At 31.6% G+C, this 23,560-nt stretch overlaps 2 protein-coding genes across 2 annotated transcripts; one reads left to right on the top strand and one right to left on the bottom strand.

The window, feature by feature from the left end:
* The first annotated feature begins 1,834 nt into the window (after positions 1-1,834).
* Positions 1,835-5,409, top strand: LOC101215342 (bZIP transcription factor 17). The gene is made up of 2 exons (XM_004136575.3): positions 1,835-3,817; positions 4,650-5,409. The coding sequence occupies exons 1-2, from the start codon at positions 1,957-1,959 to the stop codon at positions 5,093-5,095; spliced, it is 2,307 nt and encodes a 768-aa protein (XP_004136623.1). The 5' UTR covers positions 1,835-1,956; the 3' UTR covers positions 5,096-5,409.
* A 4,064-nt stretch (positions 5,410-9,473) lies between these two features.
* LOC101215582 (probable mediator of RNA polymerase II transcription subunit 26b) lies at positions 9,474-13,681 on the bottom strand. The gene is made up of 9 exons (XM_004136576.3): positions 12,337-13,681; positions 12,178-12,246; positions 11,976-12,058; positions 11,361-11,413; positions 11,124-11,266; positions 10,983-11,010; positions 10,601-10,896; positions 10,419-10,509; positions 9,474-10,188 (listed from the first exon to the last, which is right to left on the bottom strand). The coding sequence occupies exons 1-9, from the start codon at positions 12,805-12,807 to the stop codon at positions 10,064-10,066; spliced, it is 1,359 nt and encodes a 452-aa protein (XP_004136624.1). The 5' UTR covers positions 12,808-13,681; the 3' UTR covers positions 9,474-10,063.
* Between the last annotated feature and the right edge of the window lie 9,879 nt (positions 13,682-23,560).

The raw sequence follows: 23,560 nt of genomic DNA, 5'->3' as shown, positions 1-23,560 counted from the left end.
GTGTCCATTCCTTTTTTCTTTCTAATTATTAATAACCTTCCCCACGCGCCCCGGATATTGTTTGTCTTACACGCGTCCACTCTGCTTTATTTCACATTCTATTTGGGATCCAAACTTGTACGTTTCTTTGACGCGTCTCCATAAATTGTGTTCAATTGTTGTGAATACAATAAATAAACTTATTTGTGATTTTTCGATATTGTTTTCTTTCACATTTTTATATATTTTTATTATTATAAACTTTTTAATATTTAGGTGTTTTTAAATATAATCAAACAAATTAAAATATTTTCAAAATATATTATTTAAGATCCACAAAAATATAATAATAAGGATTAAAAAAATGCAAGGAAAATTCCCTTATTTGATTTTCCATTTTTCCTTCTTATTATTAATTTCCTTTCCCTTTATAATTTTCCTTATTGGGTGTACTATTGTTTTTCGTTTAGGAAAATATCTCCGACCTTCAATAGTTTATAAACTTAATTTAGGATTAATCTAATATTTCTGTATGATTATTTTTTAAATACATATTCCCTACGTTAATTTTAACATTATATATTTTGAAAGCTCAATTTTATTATCTTTTAATTTCAGTTACTATCATCTTCAAATTTTACATTTTATTAAGTAGTTAATTCCTACCATACCAACTTTATAATTGAACCGGAAGAATTATTTCTTCAAAATCAAAGATCTAGTTTCAAGATTAATATTAGAAGCAACGATTAATCGATGATCATTTTGATATATCGAATATATGGAATAGTTTGTGATAGTATTTGTTGAATGTTTTCTAATATCAACGATGAAAAAGTATGCACACTTAGAATTTTAATTTCAATAAGATATGTGTATACTAATTATCATCAAATTATATGTTAGATGTGTTTGGGAAGCTAATGGATCAAATTAAAAGTTCAATTTAGAGACATAAGTGTGGTGCTCACTAGCTAAAAGGATGATGTAAAATGGTTCTATGACTCATCAAATAAATTTATAATACCAATCAATGTAACACCTACTAACTAAGTAGCATAAGTAATAAGGTTAGGTGGATGTGTAAAGAAAATAAAAGTCAAATTCAGTGGGTTAATTTTCTAAATGAAGTGTGATAAATAGAGGAGGGGAAAGGGGAATGATGTGGACAGAGAAAGTCCATAAAAGGGACAGAGGTGTAAGTGTAATCGAATGTTATGGTTTAGAGTAAGAATATCACCCAATATAAACTTTGATCACAAATGGTTTGTATTTTGGACACTTGGTTAAGCTAGAAGTGTTGAATTAAGGGTTTTAATTCATTAATTAGTTAAGACTTGCATACAAATTAAACAAAGTTTGAATTAGTTTAGAATAATGCAACACACACCCTCAGTGAACTAAACACTTGTAATTATTATTATTTTTTATATATAGGAAAACACAGGAACGTAAGAGACAAGAACAAAGAAAGATTAGAGTGGTCGTCCCGCCCCCATCAACTCTTTAACCACTCCAACGAGGCAAGGAGGAAGGGGTTGATGGCAACCACAAGAAGATGATGAAGAAAGAGCAGGAGCAGCCAAACAATGGATAGCCCAATTACGATTAACATGACCTATAAAATATATGTGAAGTTAACAAAAAGAAACAAATATACCCTCTTCTCATGTATCGATCTGTGAGTCTGTACACACCCCTAGAAAACAGTAACGATCGTCAAATGATTGAATTACTGTTAAAATAGAAAATAATAATAATAATAATAATGAGTAGAAATTAAAAAGAAAAAGGAAAAAGAGAGTTTATTTTAGAGAGAGACAGAAACTCAAAGATTGACACGCGCTTGACTAAGAAAAACGTAGAGCAGTTTCGTTACGCCACGAAGACCCATTAAAACCCCATTCCCCATTCTTCATTTTCTTCTTCAATCCAATTCCAAATCCAACCACAATTCCCAATTCCAAAACCCTAATCATGCCTGACCCCTTTCACCCTGTTTCCCCCTCCGATCAAAACCCTAATTCTACTTCTTACGCTTCCGAATTTGACTCCCTCCCAATTCCCCCTCTCGACTCTCTGTTTTTTTCCGATCCCAATCACGACGGTCCCGGCGACCCTTTTCTCTATTCTACCGCCTTAGATTTGGGTTTCGACGATAATGACGACTTCGAGCTCACCTTTGATGATCTCGACGATCTTTGCCTCCCTTCCGAGGCTGATGATTTCCTCATCTCTGATAATTTGGATCACCCCACCAATTCCCCGCACTTGCCTCCTGATGTTCCACTCGAGGATGATTCTAGTGTTCCCGTTTGCAGTCCTGCTGGCTCTCCAGGCTCAGGGAGCTCTGCGGTCTCTTGCCATCCATCTCCCCATGATTGTAAGTTTCTGAACTATGAATCTTCCAAATTGGGGACGGCGGATAGCGAGTGTTTTTCGACTGGTTCTGGTGGATGGGACTCTAAAGGTTCGAGGATGGTGAATTCTCATTCCCCGGAGCTTGGTGATCATGAATTCTCAGGCGGCCCAGCGTCGTCTCAGGGATCGGGTTCGGGCGTATCAGAAGGAATGAATTGCCCATCTTCTAACGCGGAATGTTATGACGTTATTGTCGATCAGAAGGTTAAGTCAGAGGAAATGGGGAAGAACTGCATGACGAAGAGGAAGAAAGAACAGGATGAAGGGAACGCGGATTTTAGATCTGCTAAGTATCAAAGGTCATCTGTATCCACAGAAGCTACCAATCCCCAATTGGATCCCTGTTCTATAAATGAGGATGATGAGAAGCGGAAGGCGAGGTTGATGAGGAATCGAGAGAGTGCGCAACTTTCAAGGCAGAGGAAAAAGCATTATGTAGAGGAGTTGGAGGATAAAGTTAGGAACATGCATTCAACCATTGCTGAATTGAATAGTAAGATATCGTATATAATGGCTGAGAATGCAGGTTTGAGACAGCAGCTGAGTGGTAGTGGTATGTGTCAGCCTCCTCCTCCTGGTATGTTTCCACATCCTTCAATGCCTCCAATGCCTCCAATGCCTTATTCATGGATGCCATGTGCTCCTTATGTTGTTAAGCCACAAGGGTCTCAGGTCCCTCTGGTTCCAATTCCTAGATTAAAGCCCCAACAACCTATTCCTGTAGCTAGGGGGAAAAAGACTGAGAGTAAGAAAACTGAGGGAAGAACTAAGAAGGCTGCCAGTGTTAGTTTTCTGGGTCTGTTGTTCTTTATTATGGTTTTTGGTGGTTTAGTTCCTTTAGCGAATGACAGATTTGGAAATGTTGGAGTAGTTCCTGGTAAGTTGTCATTTGTTGGTGATAATAGGTTATACAATCAGAATCAGGGTAGGGTTTTGAGAGTCGATGAGCATTCCAATTTATCCGATGGTGTGAATGTTGGAACACATTGTGGGAAATCTGGTACTTTGAACCGTTTACAATGTGAGAGAATTTATAGGAAAGGGCGAGATTTGAACTTTGATCAACGAGGAAAGGAGTCGCAGCGTTTAAACGATTCAGATGAGTCTGTTAAGCTTCGAAATGCCAGGGAACCTCTTGTTGCTTCTTTATACGTTCCAAGGAATGACAAATTAGTGAAGATCGACGGAAACTTGATAATTCATTCTTTCCTAGCTAGCGAGAAAGCTATGGCCTCTGGCAAGGCGTCTGATACCGACAAGGCTAGGGAGACTGGCCTTGCAATTCCAAGAGATCTTAGTCCAGCCCTCACTATTCCAAACATCAGGGCACTTCCTTCTGGTCCAGCTAACAGGGACCACAAGAAGGCAACTGCGGTTGATGGTAAGCTCCAACAGTGGTTCCGTGAAGGTCTTGCAGGTATTACTTTGCTCACTATCTTTTTAATTATGATTATTATTATTTATTTATATATAATTTTTATACATGGAATGATGATATTTGTTAGTTTTATTTGTTGCATGACCTACCCGATTTATTACCTTTTCCATTGGGATTTAGAATTCTAGTGGTATCAATTATCAAATGGCTATTGAAACAAGACATACTGACACTGGAATATATGCGAGCACTGTATCCTTTATTTGGTGCCCATATAATTTGAAAAGTAGCAAGGAAGATTGACTCATTGACTTGTTATTTTCCCTTGTTAGCTAGGCTGATGCTCTTGGATTTGAATATTCAAGGGCTTCTATGATAAATATGATTGTGACATGATACCCTTAAAAGGTGTTTTGACCATTTAAACAATATAATATAGTTTCACAGGTGGATTAGAATGACCTTATATTGGATGTTGATATATGGACAGGAATAGTTTTTGTACAGAAATTTCTGATATACTGTTTTCACGAATATAACATTTTTCCGCCCTTGCAATAGCAACATCTACTTGTTACTTGTGAGAAAATTTGCTTTACGATACCTCCTCCCTTTACGAAAAAGGGGCAGGGCTGTAAATTGAAACTAATGAACTCTGGAAATTCCAAACAAACATATGATTGTGTAGGTTATAAATTGGGTATGTTGTATGGCCATTGGGGAGGCTGTTGTACGTGAAATATTTAATCAAATATTAGATGAGTGTCATCCTTCAATTTGGCTCGAGTCTTTCATGATTAATGGTCTAGTCAGGTGTGGGTTCAACATCATCTTATAAATATACATAATGATTTTCCTTCTCCATCTATAGGACCAATGTTGAGTTCTGGCTTGTGCACTGAAGTGTTCCAGTTCGACGTTTCATCAACAGCTCCAGGAGCAATAGTTCCAGCATCTTCCCTTGTCAATACATCTAAAACACATCGTAAGAACGGTACTCATCTTAACAAGGGAAAGAACAGGAGAATCCTTGGTGGTCTTCCAGTTCCCCTAAGTAGATCAAACTTCAACATCACAGAAGAACCTGTTAGAAACCCACACAAAGACAACTTTCCAGGTAACAATAATAAAACAGCTTCTTCCGTGGTAGTTTCTGTGCTCATTGATCCAAGAGAAGCTGGGGACAGTGAAGTTGACGGTGTGATTACGCCAAAGTCTCTTTCGAGAATATTTGTGGTCGTGTTGCTCGACAGTGTCAAGTACGTCACATATTCCTGTGTTCTCCCACGCTCAGGTCCTCATCTCGTGTCTACTTAATAACCTAGAAACCGTTATGCCAATTGATCTTAATATACCACATTTTTGTACATAAACAGAACAATTGGCGGCAGGGTTTAAAGAATAACCTTCTGATGTTTGACTTTGAAATTTCCTTGTAATGCTTAACTTTTAGGTTTAGTGTTATAGACAAGTCTATAATGGACTTTTATTTAGTATAGGCTTTTGTTTTAAACCTCAGTCATAAATAGACATGGGGAGCAGAGAGTACCTTTTTCATGATAGAAAGTACCGAGTAGAAGTGCTGGAAACTCAAATGTTTGAATGAGTACTATTTAACTATCTCCATCATACTCCCTTCTCTCTCTTTCACTGTTTGATTTTTTTTTTCTTTTTCCATTGATTCTTTTAATTGTTAAGCTGTGCTTTATGTGCACATTTACAATGAACAAGTGGAGGATATTTAAAACTGAATGTTTTATATGGAAAATGGAGTTTTAATATCTTTGTTTTCTAGAAGAAAAAAAATCATGTTGAACTATCACATTATCATTATCACAAAAAAATATAAAAAAGTTGGAAAAGTTGTGGTTGAAAACGAAAGCTTAGGTACAGCTAATGGTGGGTTTGGCATCTTACTGAATCTTCATTTTTTTATGTTTTGAAAGATAAAGGATATAGTGGATTATATAATAAACAATCTGTGATTGGTTCCCTAAACTGCAAAATTGGTTTTTGTTTTCATTTTTATTTTTTGGAAAATTGGTATCTGTCGTTTAACTCAAATTCTGAAAAACAAATTTTAATAGTTTTAATTGTTTTTGGATTACAATAGAAGAAAAGTTAATGGGTATTTTGGTGTTTTTGAATATTAATTAATTTCCACCCGTTTTAAACCCCATTAATTAGTTGTATTTTAGGGCATTAAAGAAATATAAGAAGCAAAGAGTTGGGCGTACGGCATCTAAGGAATGGTGTTGAATAGGCCCAGGAGAGTTCGAGGTTGTTTGGCCCAATAGGCCCATTCGAGCAAAAGTTAGATCTAAGGAGTTGTCTGTAGTCTCTCTTTCCAAACCATTTTGGCATCAACTCATTATTATTCACCCTACAAATTTTGGTTCACACTATAGGTTTCAAGAAAAAGAAGAAGGACAAAAAGGGGGCAAATGATCTCATTTTTCACGTTTCATTTGGAGCACATCAAACCTTTCAACTAATTCCAAATGTTTTCTTAGTGATGAGGCCATTTTAACATATTCAGGCTTCCACATTGTGAGTAATACGATAAGAATGCTACGGGTGGAGGCAGTGGGGAATTGTTTGTGGAAGTAAAAGAGAAAAAAGAAGTAAATGTAGATGCATGGAGAAAAGTTGGTTGGTATGTGTAGGTAGGTCGCACAGTATTATAAGAAAGGGAACCAAAAGGCACTTTTTATGTTGTAAAGAGGAATGATACAAAATATAATGTTTGAAAGAAGATCGAATTTGAACAAAGGGAAGTGGGGGTGTCGACCCACAGATCCAATTCATGTCGGCAACAACAAACAAAGTCAACCTTTTCGATTTGGTTGTTCAATTCCATTTAATTTTGCTTTTTCATTGTGTTTAGGGTTTTCTTTCTTCTTCTTCTTCTTCTTCTTCTTTTATATCTCATCTCTAACCTATCCCCAACCACTTCTTAGTTTTTATTCCTCATCATCTAAGGTTTTCTTTAGGAAGTAAAACTATAAACAAATTAATGGGAATAATCATACTTATGTGTTAAGAAATTAGAACAAAGAAACACCAAGGACGACAAAAAATGGAAGTGTCACTAAAGTCATGGTTGGAGAGATGTAAATGTCAAGTGTTTCTATATTGATTAATTCAATGTTGTTTATGCTTCAAGAAAGTAGAGTTAGGAAAACATTGGTGTGATGTGGTGTGTTGGTTAAAAAAGTTCTCATAGAAAGAAACTATTTGTAATCGTAGAAATAATGCATACAAATAGTAAATTACAATCGAAGATATATATACATCTTTCTACACTTTTTTCTTCTTCTTTACATGTCACTTCAATTCAAATTGAATTTGACATTAGTGATTTTGGAGTTGAGACTAATAGAAATTCACTTCTAAACATTTAATTTCAGTATTGATTATTATAACTTGAACTCATCAAATCAGCCCAAATTCAGTGGATTTTGAGAATATATATCATATTAGGATCTTGTAAATGTTTTGACCCTTCAAACTTTGGTCATTGTTTTATGCATAAAATGAGTTGGTGGTTAGGCAAAAAATAAATAAATAAAATTGTCAACTTGACTTCCTTTCTTTCTTTATTGATTATTGAATTTGAAAGTTTCAATATCTTTTATTTTCTTTTAGCCAACGTAGGCTTTCCAATTAGTCAAACTATCAATTTTAATCCAAGCAAATATGAATATTTTTTTTATATCAAAGTTCAATGTTAGATTCCTCACTTCAAATGATATATATAATCCTCATTTAGCCTTCTTAAATTCTATTTTTTTTTATTTCGTCGCCTAATAAATACTTGAATCATTTGACATCTTTTCACATCTTATATATATATATGTAGTACATAGTTTGTAAAAATATTTGAAAGTATAAAGATATTAGATATAAAATGGAAAAGTTTAAGGATATAGTAGACAATATGTTTGTAGAGTTTAGAGATTTTTGATACAAAGTTGAAAGTTTAGGTCCGGTTTGAACATAAACTTTTATTTTCTCACAATAGTTTATATTAATAGTTGGAAGAGGATTTGCATTCTTAGCCAAATTCTCGTTTTCAAAAGTTGACTTGGTTTTTGAAACATGGATATCAAAGCAAGAGATTTCGAGGCAGAAGATTTATTCATAGACTTAAACGTATGTCAAGAACTAAATTGGTAACAAAGTAGATTTAAAATTTAAAAGTTTTGTGAGAGATGTTTGATCTTAATTATGAATTTTCAATATTTCTTTCTATATTTGATTTGATGGCATGCACTGTCTGTCTACCCACCTTATCATCTTATTCAATATAAGAATGTGAAGGGAAAAAAGAATTACCATTTATGTAAAATTCATGCATCAAACAAATGGGTTCACATCAGTAATTAATTTACTTCCATATAAACATGGATTCATATAAATGACAATTGGTACAAAAATTGATTACAATGTTTACAGCAATTAATAATTTAGCATGTGTTAAATATCTTGAATAGTCAAAAGGGGCATGTTTGAGTTTCCCTTGTAAACTAATTATTTGTTTCAATTTCAATCAATCATTTGGGCTTTTAAAATATCCAAGTAATTAATGAGATAGAATGATTTATTAACTTTTTTATATATATATAAAAGAAATAATCCTTTGTTGTTTTAATTTTTAAATCCTCTGCTCAATAAATTGGTTATTCAATATGAATTTACTATGATTTTTTAAATTGAACATTATTTTTTGAGAAGGGCAATATGGGGAAAGTACTATGATCTCATTTTTCACATTTATATATATATATATATATATATATATATAATATGTATAGGTTATGTGAGAAGAGGAAGGCATGTGGGTTTGATAGAATCTATTCAAATAGGGCATAGGGAGAGAGAGAGAGAATTGCTTGCAAAATTTGAAATGTTGAAAATTATAAAAAAGAATTGGGTAATGCTTTTTGAGGTGTGTGGCAAAGGATAAGAACAATATACATATGGAAACCCTTATCTTCTTGCAAATATTAATTGGAATCAAAGCAAATCAAAACTCCCTTTTCCCTTCCCCACTACTCCAAAATGGATTAACTCATCACCACATACTCTCTCATATCTTTAATCCAAATACCATTATCTTTGTTTTTAAAATACGTCAGATCATCAAATATTCAAATATCTCCATTCCTTGAAGTTTTATGGAAGGAAAAGAATTGAAGTATTGAGGGTGAAGAGCTGGGTATTAATGGGATGGACTGTGTATATGATTTGTCTACAGACAAGAAAGGAGTAAAGTAAAAAAGAGATAAACCATGTCATGCTCTTCTTAGTTGTTACCTACCAATTTTAAATTAAGTGCAAAACCCTTTTGCCTTCTTGTTGGAGAGAGATCTTAGCTGTTGATCTAAAGACTTCAAACAAAATTCCACAAATGGGAAACATTTACTAACTATCCAACTCCATCTCACCTTCCTAACTTTCTTTTTAAACATAAATTTGCATTTCACCAAAAGTTCAAGATGTCAATACAACTCATCCACAACCTTTCCATGATTTTCAGTAACATTGAAAATAAATGTGTCTTGTTACGTGTATCAACGAGAATCAAGAGGCTGAAACGAACCAAACTCAAGGAATCTAACAGCTTTAGAACAAAAAGGAACAGCATTTGAATGAGAATCATTGGCCATCATTCCATGAGAACAAAAGCTACAAATTGTGAGAACAATTATTTGGCATTTATATGAAGAAGTATACAGAGATGACTTTATACTGTTTATGGGAATGCACCTTCTTTTTGTGCAATTTATCTTACATTATCATTAATCTCACAGTATGGAAGGAATAAGTCTTCCTTGAATGTAAGAAAGAAGGGGGAAAGTGTCTATAAGAGAAGTAGTCAGTGAAGTAAGTGAAGAGGATATCAAATGAGGGGTTCTATACAGTCATTATGTAAGAGATAACCAAGTCAAAACTCCCAGAACAACCACCGATAAAGCTATATAATTTTGCCTCCCAAATTCCAATTAGAAGTTCTCTATACTTGAAAATGTACTTAAAGTAGGAAATGGGCATTTTTTTTTTCGTTCCAACTCTCCTCGGGATCGGAACCGGAATCACCTTCTCTGGCACGACAGACTGAAACCAAGTTTTTTTGTTGTTTACCTTCAAGCGAAGTCGGTCAGGTCAAGACACTGTTTGCCAGGGAGCTTTAGCATCATGATCTTCCACCTGATTCTAGATGGAAGTCACTCAAACAGTTTGCTGGAAGCATTAGTCTTCTACCTTATTATATCGACGATCCTAACGCCGCCCATTTGCCCAATTCCGGTTGAAGCCTCCAGATTTTAGATGTGGATTTCTGTGGCCAATTCCTTGCTTGGGAAGATCGTGTAATTCCATAACCTGTATCGTACGCTGCTTCTTGGCTGTTGAATAAACACCATGAGTCAGAATTTTCGAGAACTTACGAGAATATAGTCACAAATTTTATGCAATGCATTTAAAAAACCATTAATTTGGATGTCCTAACCAAATTGTCAAACTCAAAAACATTTAGCTATTGTTTCTTGGATTCGTTGAGTAATAAACCTTTTATATTTCCCATGAAATCGGTATCAGAATTGATAGAAGCACGGATGGAAAACTAAACAAATACCGTTTTCAGCTTGTTGGTAACTCTCTTGGAGTTTCCTTTTTGTAGCTTCTAGTTTCACTTGAACTGCGACCTCATCTGAGCACTTGAAGTTCTGGTAAACATAAATCAAACAAATCAGGTAAAAGTGCACATGTCAAACCAAATTACTTTACAAGTTACGATCTGGATATTCCTGTACTTACATCTTGCTGATTCCTCTTTGGGATTGTAGGTTTTTCCAATTTGCGCTGGAACTTCTCATGGTTGTCCTTCTGTTCTGTGCTTAGCTTCTGTGCCCTCAAGAGCCCAGAATTTGTGTTTGAGGATGGCTTATTATTTGGCTTCACAACTTGTTCCTTCATTTGAGTCTTATTTTCCTTAGAAAGCACATTAACCTCTCGAGTGGTTTGTTGGTTACACCTTGTAGGGTTTTGATTGCCATTTGAAGTTTTTCTCACATTATTGCGGTTCTTGACGAAGTCCCCACTATTTCGAGGATCTGAAACAACATAGTTCCCAATTCGTAATCATGAATCTAAGAAACGGTAAAAACTGAAGATGTAAGAAATTGCATAATGAACTCACTTCCATCATCGTCCATGCCATCAAAGAACTTCACCAAGGAACGGAAAGTAAAATACAGTTGATTAGAACCGATGCAGCTTGAAGTAGGTAACTTCTCTTCAGAATAGCAAAACTGAATACAAAAAGAAAATAGAGACGTACTTGTGAGAGCTCCATCGATGTGGGCTGAGTCGTAAAAAATGCAGCTTCGTCTAAAGGAGGAGAGGGAAGGCCTTCTTCTTCATAATCATCTTCTTCTTTCACCGCAGCAGACTTGTTTTTGGAATCCGGTGTGACCTCTGCACCTTTTTGTCAACGAAAACAAAAGCATTTCTCAATAAAGAACTCTTGAAAAATGGCAAGAAATAATAGATGAAATGCGTAGTGAACAAACTCTACCTTGAACAGCAGCTGTAGCTTGTACCCACAAGTCCACCATTTCTTTCCACTCCCTGCAATTCAAAAAGTAGATCTTTTACTCTCAAACAAAGTAAAGTAACAATGAGCAGCAACAAGAATCTTGAAAATGATATCTTCCTTATCTACTAACTGCATTAAGTGAATTATGAATGTGAACTTTATCAAAGACCGGATATATCTATAGGATGAGAAAGTTCAGAAGATGGGGCATGGCAGATGGGGGCCTCTCCTAGTAAGCAACAAGTTGTAAAGAAACAGATGAGCTAGAAAAGCTCTTCATCCACTCAATAAACAAAATGACGGACAGGGAATGGTCGGAATTGGTTATTCTCTGTTGATCCTATGCAGCAAGCCATACATAAAACTCGGACAAAAGATCTATAGAACTTTGAAGGTGCCATAAAGAAATGAAGAGCAAAGTGAACAATTCAAATCACCAGCAAAGTAAAGAACTTTGAAGACAAATGTGGACAGAATAAAAAAGAAAGGAAGCATATTGAAGGTGTGCCATAAAGAGAGTCAACAGAAAATTCACTTTGGACATTCATCACATATCATCTACACTAAATGAACTTTGGAGGAAAGATTTAGTACATGATAAGAACTCGAGCAAGATGGCGGATGCGCTTTGATCCATGCTTTCGAAGACAATTAACAGCTTTGCCAATCTCTGTTGCCTGATAAAGGGAGAAAACGCCTCAAAACTTGAGTCCAGATTTTCATTAGAAACTAAAACAATCGACAAAATCTAAGTCCCCTCAAGAAATGCAAGGGCAAACAGAACAATTCAAATCACCTGCAAAGTATCAACTGATAGAGCCATCAATTCAAGTCTTCTAAGTGATTCAAACAACACCGGATCAGACTGCACAACAACACACACAAACAGAACAATGATCATCATGAGGGACAAATAAACATCCCAGAAAATGAAAACATTAAAATCAATTGTTACCTCATCTTCAAAATTATTAAGAATCTCTTTGATCCTCAAAACCTCTCCTACAATCTGAGATTCTTGCTCAATTTCATCAGTCAATGCTTCAGCTTCACCAAAGCTAAAATTACTAACCCGGTTGCAATTCATCTCCCCTATATCATCTCTACTACTATAAACCTTGCTCTCTTTGCTCCCACCAGCCTCAAACTCACACCCATCTCTGACGAAATCGCTCTTGAAACCCGTTTCGCCGTCATCGCCGTCGATGTCTCCGGCCACCGCCAGCTCCACTCGGTCACAGCCCAAGCAACGAGTCAATCGGCAAGAGAACAACTGCTCTGCAATTCGATCTCTCCTCAACCTGAACTCCTTAGGACAATCGGAAGCCGCCACCAAAATTGCGTAATCGATTATACCAAAAATATCCGAATTCGCATTCCGGAAGTAATTCCTCCAGGAATCAAGCGACCCAGACTTGGCAGCCATGATCGGAATCTGGAGAAACTAACGTTGATCAAACCCAGATGAAATTCCAACGAAATACTCAGAATCGAAGTGAGAATACCATCGCCGTGAGAAAACAAAAACCTAAATATGAAGAAACGCAAGCAATTGGGGTTCAACCCAGCTGATTGAAGATGGGTTTTGAAAGAAATCAACACCCAAAACAGAAGACCCCGCCTTATCTAACACTAATCCAGCACCACAAGAAACCGATTTCCAGAAAAAATCGTTAGCTCCAAACCCATTAACAGCCGGAGTTTCATCCGTTTAAACACAAAAAAAAAAAAAAAAAAAAAGAGTTGGTTAATGTGTGTAGAGTAAGTATTGGTGCTCGATTTCGTTTCTTCTTTTGATGAAAATTAAGGATCAGATCAAGAACAAAACAGGATATTGATCAAAACCCAAGTTGTGGTTTTGTGGGATTGTTCAAAAAATTTGAAAAAGGGGTAGTAGTAACAGAGAAATTAACTTGGTTGCTTCTCTTCAATCCCGGAAAAGCTCCGGGATTTGCTGTGGAGAAGAAATATCGGGAATATGGGAAATGGAAAGAGAAGAGAAACGAAGAGAAAAAGGAAAGAGAAGAGAAAATAAGAACAAAGAATTCAATCTTTCAATTCAATCCCTCTTTTCTTTTTCAATGGGAGAATGGATTTAGAAATGGAAATGGGTTTTTGTTGTTTGTTTGTTTGGTTCTCTCTCTCTCTCTTACAAATTTTTTAAAGAGATTAGAACCAAAACTGGGTGCTCCGTAAAGGGCACAGAATTTGGAGTACACATAACCAAAAACCCAAAAACTCCTTCTCTTCAATATGTTCTCTCTTTCTTTCTTGGCACCAAATCCATCAAACAAAACCTCTCTCTCTCCTCTTCTCTCAAGCTTCCATTTTTTTAAAAAGAAATATAAATATATATATATATATATATTAACTTTCTTTTGTTATGAAAAAAATAAAGAATTTTTAATATTTCAAATACTGAGTACACACAATTTTAAGAAATTTTAATATCAAACCTAACATTTTTACTCGTGAATGAAACAATACGGAAGAAACACAGTATCTCTGAATTATTCGTTTCGTGTTTACCCAAATCATTTTTAGTTTTTTAAAAATACTTTTTCAAATTCTTGAAAAGTCATTTCAAACAAGTTACAATTGAAAGTAACAAGACGATAAACTAAAAAAGTTGGAGGTTAAAAATTCAATCACTATTTAACAAATATACGAGCAAGGTTTAAAATAATATCGTCAAAAACTTCGATACAAAGTTTGAATCTATTGATAAACATAGATGTATGTAAATCGAGTTTTTTCTTTTGACATCGTACGTTAGGAGTTGAATAAATGAGAAACATGTGATATTTATTACATTGAAATGTTGTATTCATAAGAATAATTCTAATTTTTAAAAAGAAAAAAACGTAATATATATTTTGACGTTTTGAGAATGGAGTTTTGTCTGTTGTAAACAAATTCAACAAAAACAAATCAGGCTGTGTTCTAATTTCTAATTACCTCTACTTTTTCAATTTCCTTATTTAAAAGAAAATTACAAAATTGTAATAAGTTCAATATATATATATATATATATAAAACAGTTAAAACAACAAAATCCTTTTCATGGTTTTTAAAACACTTTTCTAAAATTTTATAAGAAAATTTATGTAATGAGATTACAAACCTCCACTCTTTTATTATTTTATACCGTACCTTGACGTATGCAAAGTTTTTTGAGTTAATAATGGTTGGTTTAGTTAAACAAAATAATAAAACAATAAGAAGAAAAAGATAATTTTGGTTGAATGTGAATCTTTATAAGGTATGTTCGTTAACAACTGTCAACGGTACAACTTATAACGGTAGGAGTGTCAAAGATGTCTTGTAGTGTTTAAGATTTTACCGAACATTAAATTTGGCATGTTTTTATTGAGATCTGCGCTTTTTATTGGTATCTTTAAACTCTAAATCTTGCATTGAACAACCTCCAACAATATCTACAAACGGTAACTTAATTTAATATTTAAATATTTGTTAGCAAGGAGTATAAAACTAAAATAGAGAAGAAAGTCATAAATTAAAAAGAAATGTAATATAATTAATTTAGTTGAGAAAAAGAAGAAGAAGAAGAAATGAAAAGGAAAAGGAAATTAAAGGTGGAGTAAAGAAAGTTAGAGTGAGACAATATTGGAAATATGATAACGTGTTGAGTTTGGGGCCTGGGGGTCTCTATGTTTTTGTTTCTCAGTCAAATACGCATAAAATAATATTCATTTTTCTAATTAAACAAATAAAAAAGTTATAATTTTAAATTGTCATTGAAATTGAAATTGAAATTGAAGGTTTGTTAGCTCAAACTCGGCGTCTCGGCCCAATGCTAAATTCACATGCCTGTGAGGGACAGACAGTTTCTGCCGTATCAAGTATCAACACCTCCCCCGTTTTCAACACACTCTTCCGTTCCGTTCCGTTACATGGCCCCCACACTTCCAGCCGTCACCTACTTCCCCATTCCCCATTCCCCTCTCTCTCTCCCTCTCTCTCTCTTTTCTTTTAATATTCCCATTCTGGGAGACAACATTTTAATTACCCCTACTCTCTATTATATTCAATTCCATAAGTTTATTTTTAATAATTTAAACAAAAATAAATTTCTTAAAACACTTTTTTTTCTCTTAATAACCATAGGAATCATTTTAATCAATATTATGCATTGCATGATGGATCTATCATCTATATACATTGAATCATTTTTTGCATTGTCTTCTTCTATGTTTCTTTTCCTAAAGGGAAAAAGGAAAATTGAGGCTTCTTATTGCTACCAATCCATTCTGATGTGTATCAATATTATTTGGGAAATAGATAATGATAAAAGCTATTCTTTCAATTTTGTTTGTTTTATTTATACATCCAATCCTGCATGAGTCAAACTTATGTATTATTACTCGGGTTAAAAAGGAAAATATTTTAATGCTCTAAAATTTTTAAAATATATACAGGGAATGCTAGTGAATATGTTTATAAAAGTAGAGTAAAATATTAAGAGGATTGTAGGGTAAATTTACAAGTGTGAATAAAGAGATAATGATATTCACTATATTGGATTATGAACGTGATTATGATTACCTATCTAATTGTTTTGGTATTAATGATTTTTTATTTTATTTTTTTGGGTTCAGGAGTCCAACTTCAAAAAATGTTAAATCCCAGTTTAAAGTGCAAAAAAGTAAATGTATAGGGACAAACTCTATAGCTAGGTGCACACCACAAATTTGATTATTGATCGGAATCTTTATCTATATATATATAACTAGAATGTATAGTTAAACAATAATTGATTGAGTTTGGTTTAGTGGTCGTATAGACATAAATATTGAAATTAAAGTTTGTTTTCTTAATACAAGATAATAAAAATTTTAGCATGTGATCTTTTACATTACTAAATTAGAGAGACATTTTATCTGATTTTAATCTAAGGTATCTACGTCAAAAAATTAAGAGAATATTATTTTAAAGTGTTTTTCTGTTGAATGATTTTGATTAGCGCACTACTAATATTATGAATAGAAGAGAACATTTTCAAAGGTAATTTACAAATTAGGAGTGATTTGGTTGAGTGAATGGCTATTTTAAGTCTTAATTAGCAACCATGTTGATAAAACTAGATTGTTTCTGTCTATTCTCTCTTGATTTAATTATTACATTGTTTAAGTTCACACGTGCCAAAATTTGAATATAAAATAATTGTTTAATATAAAATTTATTATACGAACCAATGATAGAAAAAATAGGTTTATGTAAATTACTACTTAGTTAAACTCATTTTGATTATATACAGTGAACTTATTAAATAAACATGGAACTTTTGAAGTTGATGAAAAAGTCCCTTAATTAGTTAGGTTTATATTATATTGTTTAATTTAAATTAGGTTCTTTCTATAATTAAATTTTAATTCAGACATAATTTAGGTAGGAAAAGGCCATTGTATGTGATATTATCCTTTTATATATCTCCTACATTTTTCTCTTTCTAAATTCACAAAAAACATGGCTTAAATCTTAAATGGTAAAGCATGATTCTATTATATTGGCAAATAATAAGTCATAATTTTAAAAAAAAAAAAAAAAAACTTAACTAGGTATAATATGCTATATATATAATTAATTTAAGGGATGTAAAATCAATGTAGTTTAAAATAGCATTTTGAACATATCCACACAGGGCACATAAATCATTGACTAGGAGTTTAGTGCTTGGCTATATATGCATGGCTAATTAATACTTGTATTAATTGTTAGAATATTAACTTTGCATTTATAGTTTGTTTTTTTTTTTTTTTTAAATTATGAGATCCACAAATTGATATGCCAAACTTTTTTTTTTTTTTATAGAGAAAATGGTTTTCTTTCATAAATACATTGTCATTATAATTTGGTATGTTAGGTTAAGAATTGACATGATCATGTTTATGGTTATTATTATTATTGTTAGTTATTTATTTATGTAAAGTATGAGATATATTTTCATGTTCATGTCTTATTCATGTAAAAATGAGCCTAAACATGTTAATGGAGTGATTGAGACAGTGTAAAATGTATGATATAATTAATTAACATTAACTTTGAGTAATATATGTATAGTAGGTTTAACGAGATAATTAGGTAAAATAAGATTGGAAAAATAGAAAAATCAAATCAAACCACTGCTTTAGTTTTTGGTTTTTGCTCTATAATTTGATGTCTTCATTTGTATTTGGAGAAAGAAAGAAAAAATATACATATTCATTTGAATGAAAATCAATTGGACTCTTAAACAACCAAAACTTATACCACCATTTAATTTCATTGGACTACATCCTTCCATAGATAAATTATGAACATTTATTTTCATCATTAATCCAAATTAGTGATGTGATGTGTCTAGATTTGAGATTTATTGAGATTACTTACACAAATACATAATATTATATATACAAACTAAAATGAAATGGATTTTTGTTTTTTTGTGTGGTTTTAAATATATCGTGATAAATAGGGAAATAGTAGCGAATGAAACAGAGCATAATTATCGGCGTCGAATAAAAGCAAGAAAAGAGGGTTTCGATTCCCAGCCAATTTGGTCCCTTTCGTTGACTTTAATCCTCAGCCCTTGGATCGTCAACTATTTTTCTTACATGACGTGTTCTTTCATCTACCACATGATTCCTAATTCCTCTATTATTATTATTTTTTATTTTCCCCTTAAATGATAATATTTTATTTTATAATAAATTAAAAGAAGCTTTTATTCTTCCCATATTTACCATATGCCATATCTATTTTATATTAATATGTTTGGGGACCATCTTTTTTTCTTTAACCCTAATAATAATAATAATATAAAGAATAGGATAAGCAATTGAATGTTAAAATCTATATTTGATTTATCAAAATCTATTGAGTAGATAAGGTATATTTGTTTTCTTACTTTTATTTTTGTTTCCTTTTAGAATCTATATATGCATTTCCTTTTCTAAATATATACATTATTACTTTTCTTTTCTTAATCTAAATCTTCCTATTAATTATAATTAAAATGTAATGTAACGATAAAGTTGAAATACGATACCAACAAATAAGTGCTTTCTAAGATACACGAAAATCTAGTAAGGATGCACTTCAACAATATAGTTCGAAAAGTTAGAAAATTTTAAGTCTAACTCAAATGTTACGAGCTCTCGTCATTGTATACAAATATGGTTTTGTAATCATTATTTACTAATTTAACTTGTTATCATTGTAAATTTTCAAAATTATTTAAGTGGTGTGGATTAAAGAATGTATAAGTTAAACACCCATAAATATCATTTTGCCTTCATTTGTTGACCTCTCATCTTGGCCTCTTGGGTCATCCCCCCTTGTACCTTTATACATAGGCATGCATTAGGGTCAACCTTCATGAACTCTACATAATCAACCTTTATGCTATATTCTTAACTTCCATTTTAATGAATGACATTGCATATGTTATTCACAAAAAATGGTTAAATTATGTTTATAAGACAATCTAATTATAAATTTTATCACGAGCGTCATAATTTACCAACTTAAGTAGAGTCATAAATCATATATTTTTTATAAAAAAAATGTAAAAAGTTCAAATATTTGTATCTTTCTCAGACAAATGAGGAGTTTCTCAATGATTGCGTATGCATTATTATGCAACAAAACTAACCAATTAATAGTCATGTTCAAATGAAACATCACATATGGAATAGGACATTATTTTAAAAAAGATTTGGAGATTGATCCATTATTATTCCGTACAACTATGGTATTTCAAAAATTAGATTTATAATTTAACAATTTTTGTATTTATATAGTAATATGGCATAATCAAAAGTGTCACATCAACTCTTTGTTTAATGTCTCTCACAAGTTCTTAGTTACATTCAGTTAGACAAACAGTCATTTCTTTCCCTATGTGTCATCTTAAATGAAATTTTCAAATATTGATAAATAAATATTTTATATTTTTCAAAACAATTAATATTTTTATAAATTATATTGCATTTGAATTGGATTAGTAACTTTTCCTTTTTGTTGCTTTTTATTTTATATGCTGATATAATAAAAATGTCAATTTAGGTAGATGTGAAACCTATCAAATAATGAAAATGTTTACATGTCAAAGTTAATATTTAATATCATGGATGGAAATAGAATGTGACAATTTTTAGGAATTTATTTTTATTTAAACTATTTTAATAAAAATTATTCTAAATAAATAAACTAGTTATTGCAAATACCTCAACTTTTTTCCAAAATAATTTTAGTTAGTTTATCATCCTTATGTTTCCACATAGTTTCAGTTTCATTCTCTTCCATGATTGCTATTTTGTTTGAGAATCGAAATAAAAGGTGACTTAACATTTTTATTATATAAAAAATATACCCCGAAACATGAAAACTAATAATCTAAAGGTCACCTAGTGTAAAAGATAATATAAAGAACAGAACAAATGTAAGACTATAGAACTTAAAATTGATCAGAACTACCATTTGGGAACTTTTTTTCCCCATAGTTTTATCAAGCAATGCTATGAAGGAGAGATTAGCAATGTCATTTCACCAAATAAAAAGGAAAATCATAGTTAAATTATGAAACTTGCTACAACACGTTGTCTTTGTCAATAAATGACTAATGAATTTGATATTTATGGTAAATACATGGACATTAATTAAGACACTGAAGGTACTTTAATAATGCTTCTATATTAACATTGTGTCATTGTCACAAAAAAAAAAAAAATAGTAATGCCACTTTTCACCTGTAATAATAGATTTAAAAAAATAAATTATTGAATTGTAATAAGCAAACAAAGAATTGGGGATTTAAGGAGTAAATAGATTGAATGGAAGTAAAATAAGAAAAGAATGTATATAAAATTAGGAAGCATAAGAAGGTGAGAGAAGATGATGTGTGGAGGAATTACGAAATGTTACTCGGAGGGGTTAACACGTATGGTAAAAGGGAGGAGGACACGTGTGAGAAGGGCAACGGCTTGCGCTTAATGACGTGTACAATCTTATCTAACTTTTGCGGTTTATTAAAACGCTCCGTATCTCACGCGTTGTACCCCATATTCTGACTCCTCCAATGCTTCCTCTCCACGTGGCTATCTGGCGCTTTCTTTGCTCGTGATTCTATCATATCCTTACCAACCATTATGCACTTCTTATTGCTTTTCCTTTTTCTTCTTCCTCAATTATTGAATCAATTTTTCTTTTTTCATTTACCAAAAATTTACTTTACATTATATTTAACAATTCTTTCTTAATTTTTTTAAATGCAGAATTATTCAATTTTCTATACTTTTTATTTAACTTATTTTTTACCATTTTATTTTTATTTCTTATTTATAACATTTTTTTTCTATCGTGCTACAAATATTAGTTTTTTAAAAGAAAAGAAAATCAAAGTTAATTATTATTAAAAAGTTTAAAAGTTTATTTTCAATACTCCAAAATAAAATGTACCTATTTATCATAATTTAACAAAAAAAACAAAAATCCTTTTTTGTTTTATGATTAGTCTGGTTAAAATAGAATTGTTTTCTAGTATATAGATATTTTATTTGAAATAGAAAAGAATTATTTACTTTTTATAAAAAAAAATGTTTGTTTATATTCTTGACTAATTTTTTATAAAATAAATCAAAATATTTATTAAAATGATAAAATAACGTTATAAAATTTAAATATGCTTGTAATATTTTCATAATTTTTTTTGCCACAAATTTATTAAGATATTGTTTGCCAAGAAATTTATGTGGTTATCTCAAGTATCAAACATGTTTATTTTATAAACATTCAATGTGTTTATAATAATATGATGTGATATAGTATTTTTATAGAAAAGAAATATATTCGTAATTAGGTTTTATGGAATAAATTTGATTTCTAACGTACAAATGTGTTGTTGAAATCATTAATTATATGTTTAATGATCAACTTTTTTTTTCTCTTTTCAATTTACACGTGGTTGAATTTAACGTTAAAGTTTGTGAATTTAACGAACAACTACTTGATTTACTTTATTGAGATGATTATAAATGTAGTTGACAAAATTTAGACATTGGTGAATCGATCTAGTACTATATTTTCTTTTTGTCGTCATGTGTGTAACACGATTGTTGTTGTATTGTACGCCATGCACGACTGATTTTATTAGTTTTTTATTAGAAAATTTGCTAATAGTGACAAAATGAACAAACTATTTACAATTTATAATAAAATTAAGTATAATAAGTTTTATCATTTTTTTATTTTTTTGAAAAACCCTTTTTTTTATATAATTTTAAATTCAAAAATTTTAGGTGAGAATTAATCAAAAGCATTGGAAGCATTGATTCAAAACCAATTTTTATGGAATGAAATTAAAATATCAAATTAATCTTGAGTATATTGAAGACGTGCATCTTAGTGAATTAAGCTTAATTTCTGTAAGAAACAATTTTCAAAATTGTTCTTGAACTTCACTAAAATGGTTTAAAATCTCTTTAGTTCTCCCTTTTTTACATTAAATGGCAAAATTAGTTTCAAACTTTCAATTCTCCATCTATTTAATCAATAAACTTAAAAAAGAGAAAATAAAGTGTATTTAAGTTTTAATTACCGTTATTATCATTATTGCTTTGTCCTAAATGGAATACACACCAAAACTCTTAAATGTTTATAAAATTTGTATTGAATAAGTTTCTTATATATATAAAAAAAAAAATCCAATGTTAAAGCAATAAGCTAAAAAAGTAAATATGAAGAAACTGTTTTGGTGGACACCGAACGGTCTTGTAGCGGTGTGGCGTAGAGGATGGCCTTGAGAAACAATGGCTGACCCTATGGTTGCAAGTTCGAGTCCTAGTAGGTAGAGAGAGAAGGATGAGAAATTGAGATGAGATCGGCTAAGAAATATTTAGGTATTTCAAAATACCTTTTAAATTCTTCTACTTCAAAGTTTGTCATGATCTTGATCTAATTAATTAAGCATATATATATATATAGTGATAAATTTGTGTAATGAGATCACCCAACAGTTTCGTAGCCTAATGGTTTAAGAGTTTGGGTTGAAATTTGATCCAATCCCTTAGCTTATGGGTTCGAAACCTAGTAGGTGAAGAAGAAGAAGAAGATGAAAAAGAAAAAGGGTTAACCAATTTAATATTATTGTTAGGTATTCTATAATACCTTTTTGCTTTACTATTATATAGTTTTGTAGTTACATGTGATCGAAAATGTTCCCATCCTACATAATTCTTTTTTTTGTAGTTTCTAACAAATTAAATTAAAGCTTAAAAAGATGTAGCATTTTAAGAAGGGAAGAAGTCAAAATTAACAAAAAAGAAAAAAAAATATGTAGCAAATTAAAATTTGTTAATTAAACTTAAGAGCAAACACATGAGTTAAGTTGTGAATACTTTCAACGTTAAATTTTTATCATGGTGCATATAATTAATTACGTACACTTCCATCAAATACATAACTACGTGACAACATTAAATAATAGTAATAAACAATACTACTCAAATCATAAATTGATATTGAAAGCAAAATTAATGAATCAAACATGTTCATATATCTTGATAAGCAAGCCATATTTTATCATTTAAAAGGGACATTAAACAAGATGGAGATTGCCATCAAATTAATATTGAATTTGAAAGTTCTTTTTTAAGATAATGGTTTCAATTTTTTTTTTTTAATTATGACAAATATTTTTTATAACGATAGGATGAGTTAGGGATGGAAACTCATGGACATATATATATGATAAGTTTATGTGACGATAAATGCAGATTGACATTGTTAGTAGCTAGCTAATAATGTTGTTTCAAATTACCATTCTTTGGGCCTAAGTGGGCTCTTGCTTGGTCCAAACCTAAAAGTTGGTTTTAGTCTCTATCAAGGTCCATATCGGAGTTCCAAGCTCGTTAATTACTTCACTATGTTTGGATCGTGAACTACTTTAAAAGGGACAATCATTGGGCTTCAAGGCCCAAACATTGTTCTACACAAATGTGTGAATTTATGTTGTTCAAATTTAAGGGAAAAATTCATTTCAATTGATGTCGACTTTTGACAATGCAACTGTGGAACATCTAATCTCGAAGTCAATAATTATACGAACAAAAGACTATATATGTTTGAAGTAATTCCTCACACAAATCTTTTTTTTATTGTCACATCAAATTAATTTCACA

Source organism: Cucumis sativus, chromosome 3 (assembly GCF_000004075.3).
Source record: "Cucumis sativus cultivar 9930 chromosome 3, Cucumber_9930_V3, whole genome shotgun sequence".
In the NCBI taxonomy this organism is placed as follows: domain Eukaryota; kingdom Viridiplantae; phylum Streptophyta; class Magnoliopsida; order Cucurbitales; family Cucurbitaceae; genus Cucumis; species Cucumis sativus.
Note: the sequence above shows the minus strand (reverse complement) of the source record. Positions and strands in the feature narration are given on the sequence as shown.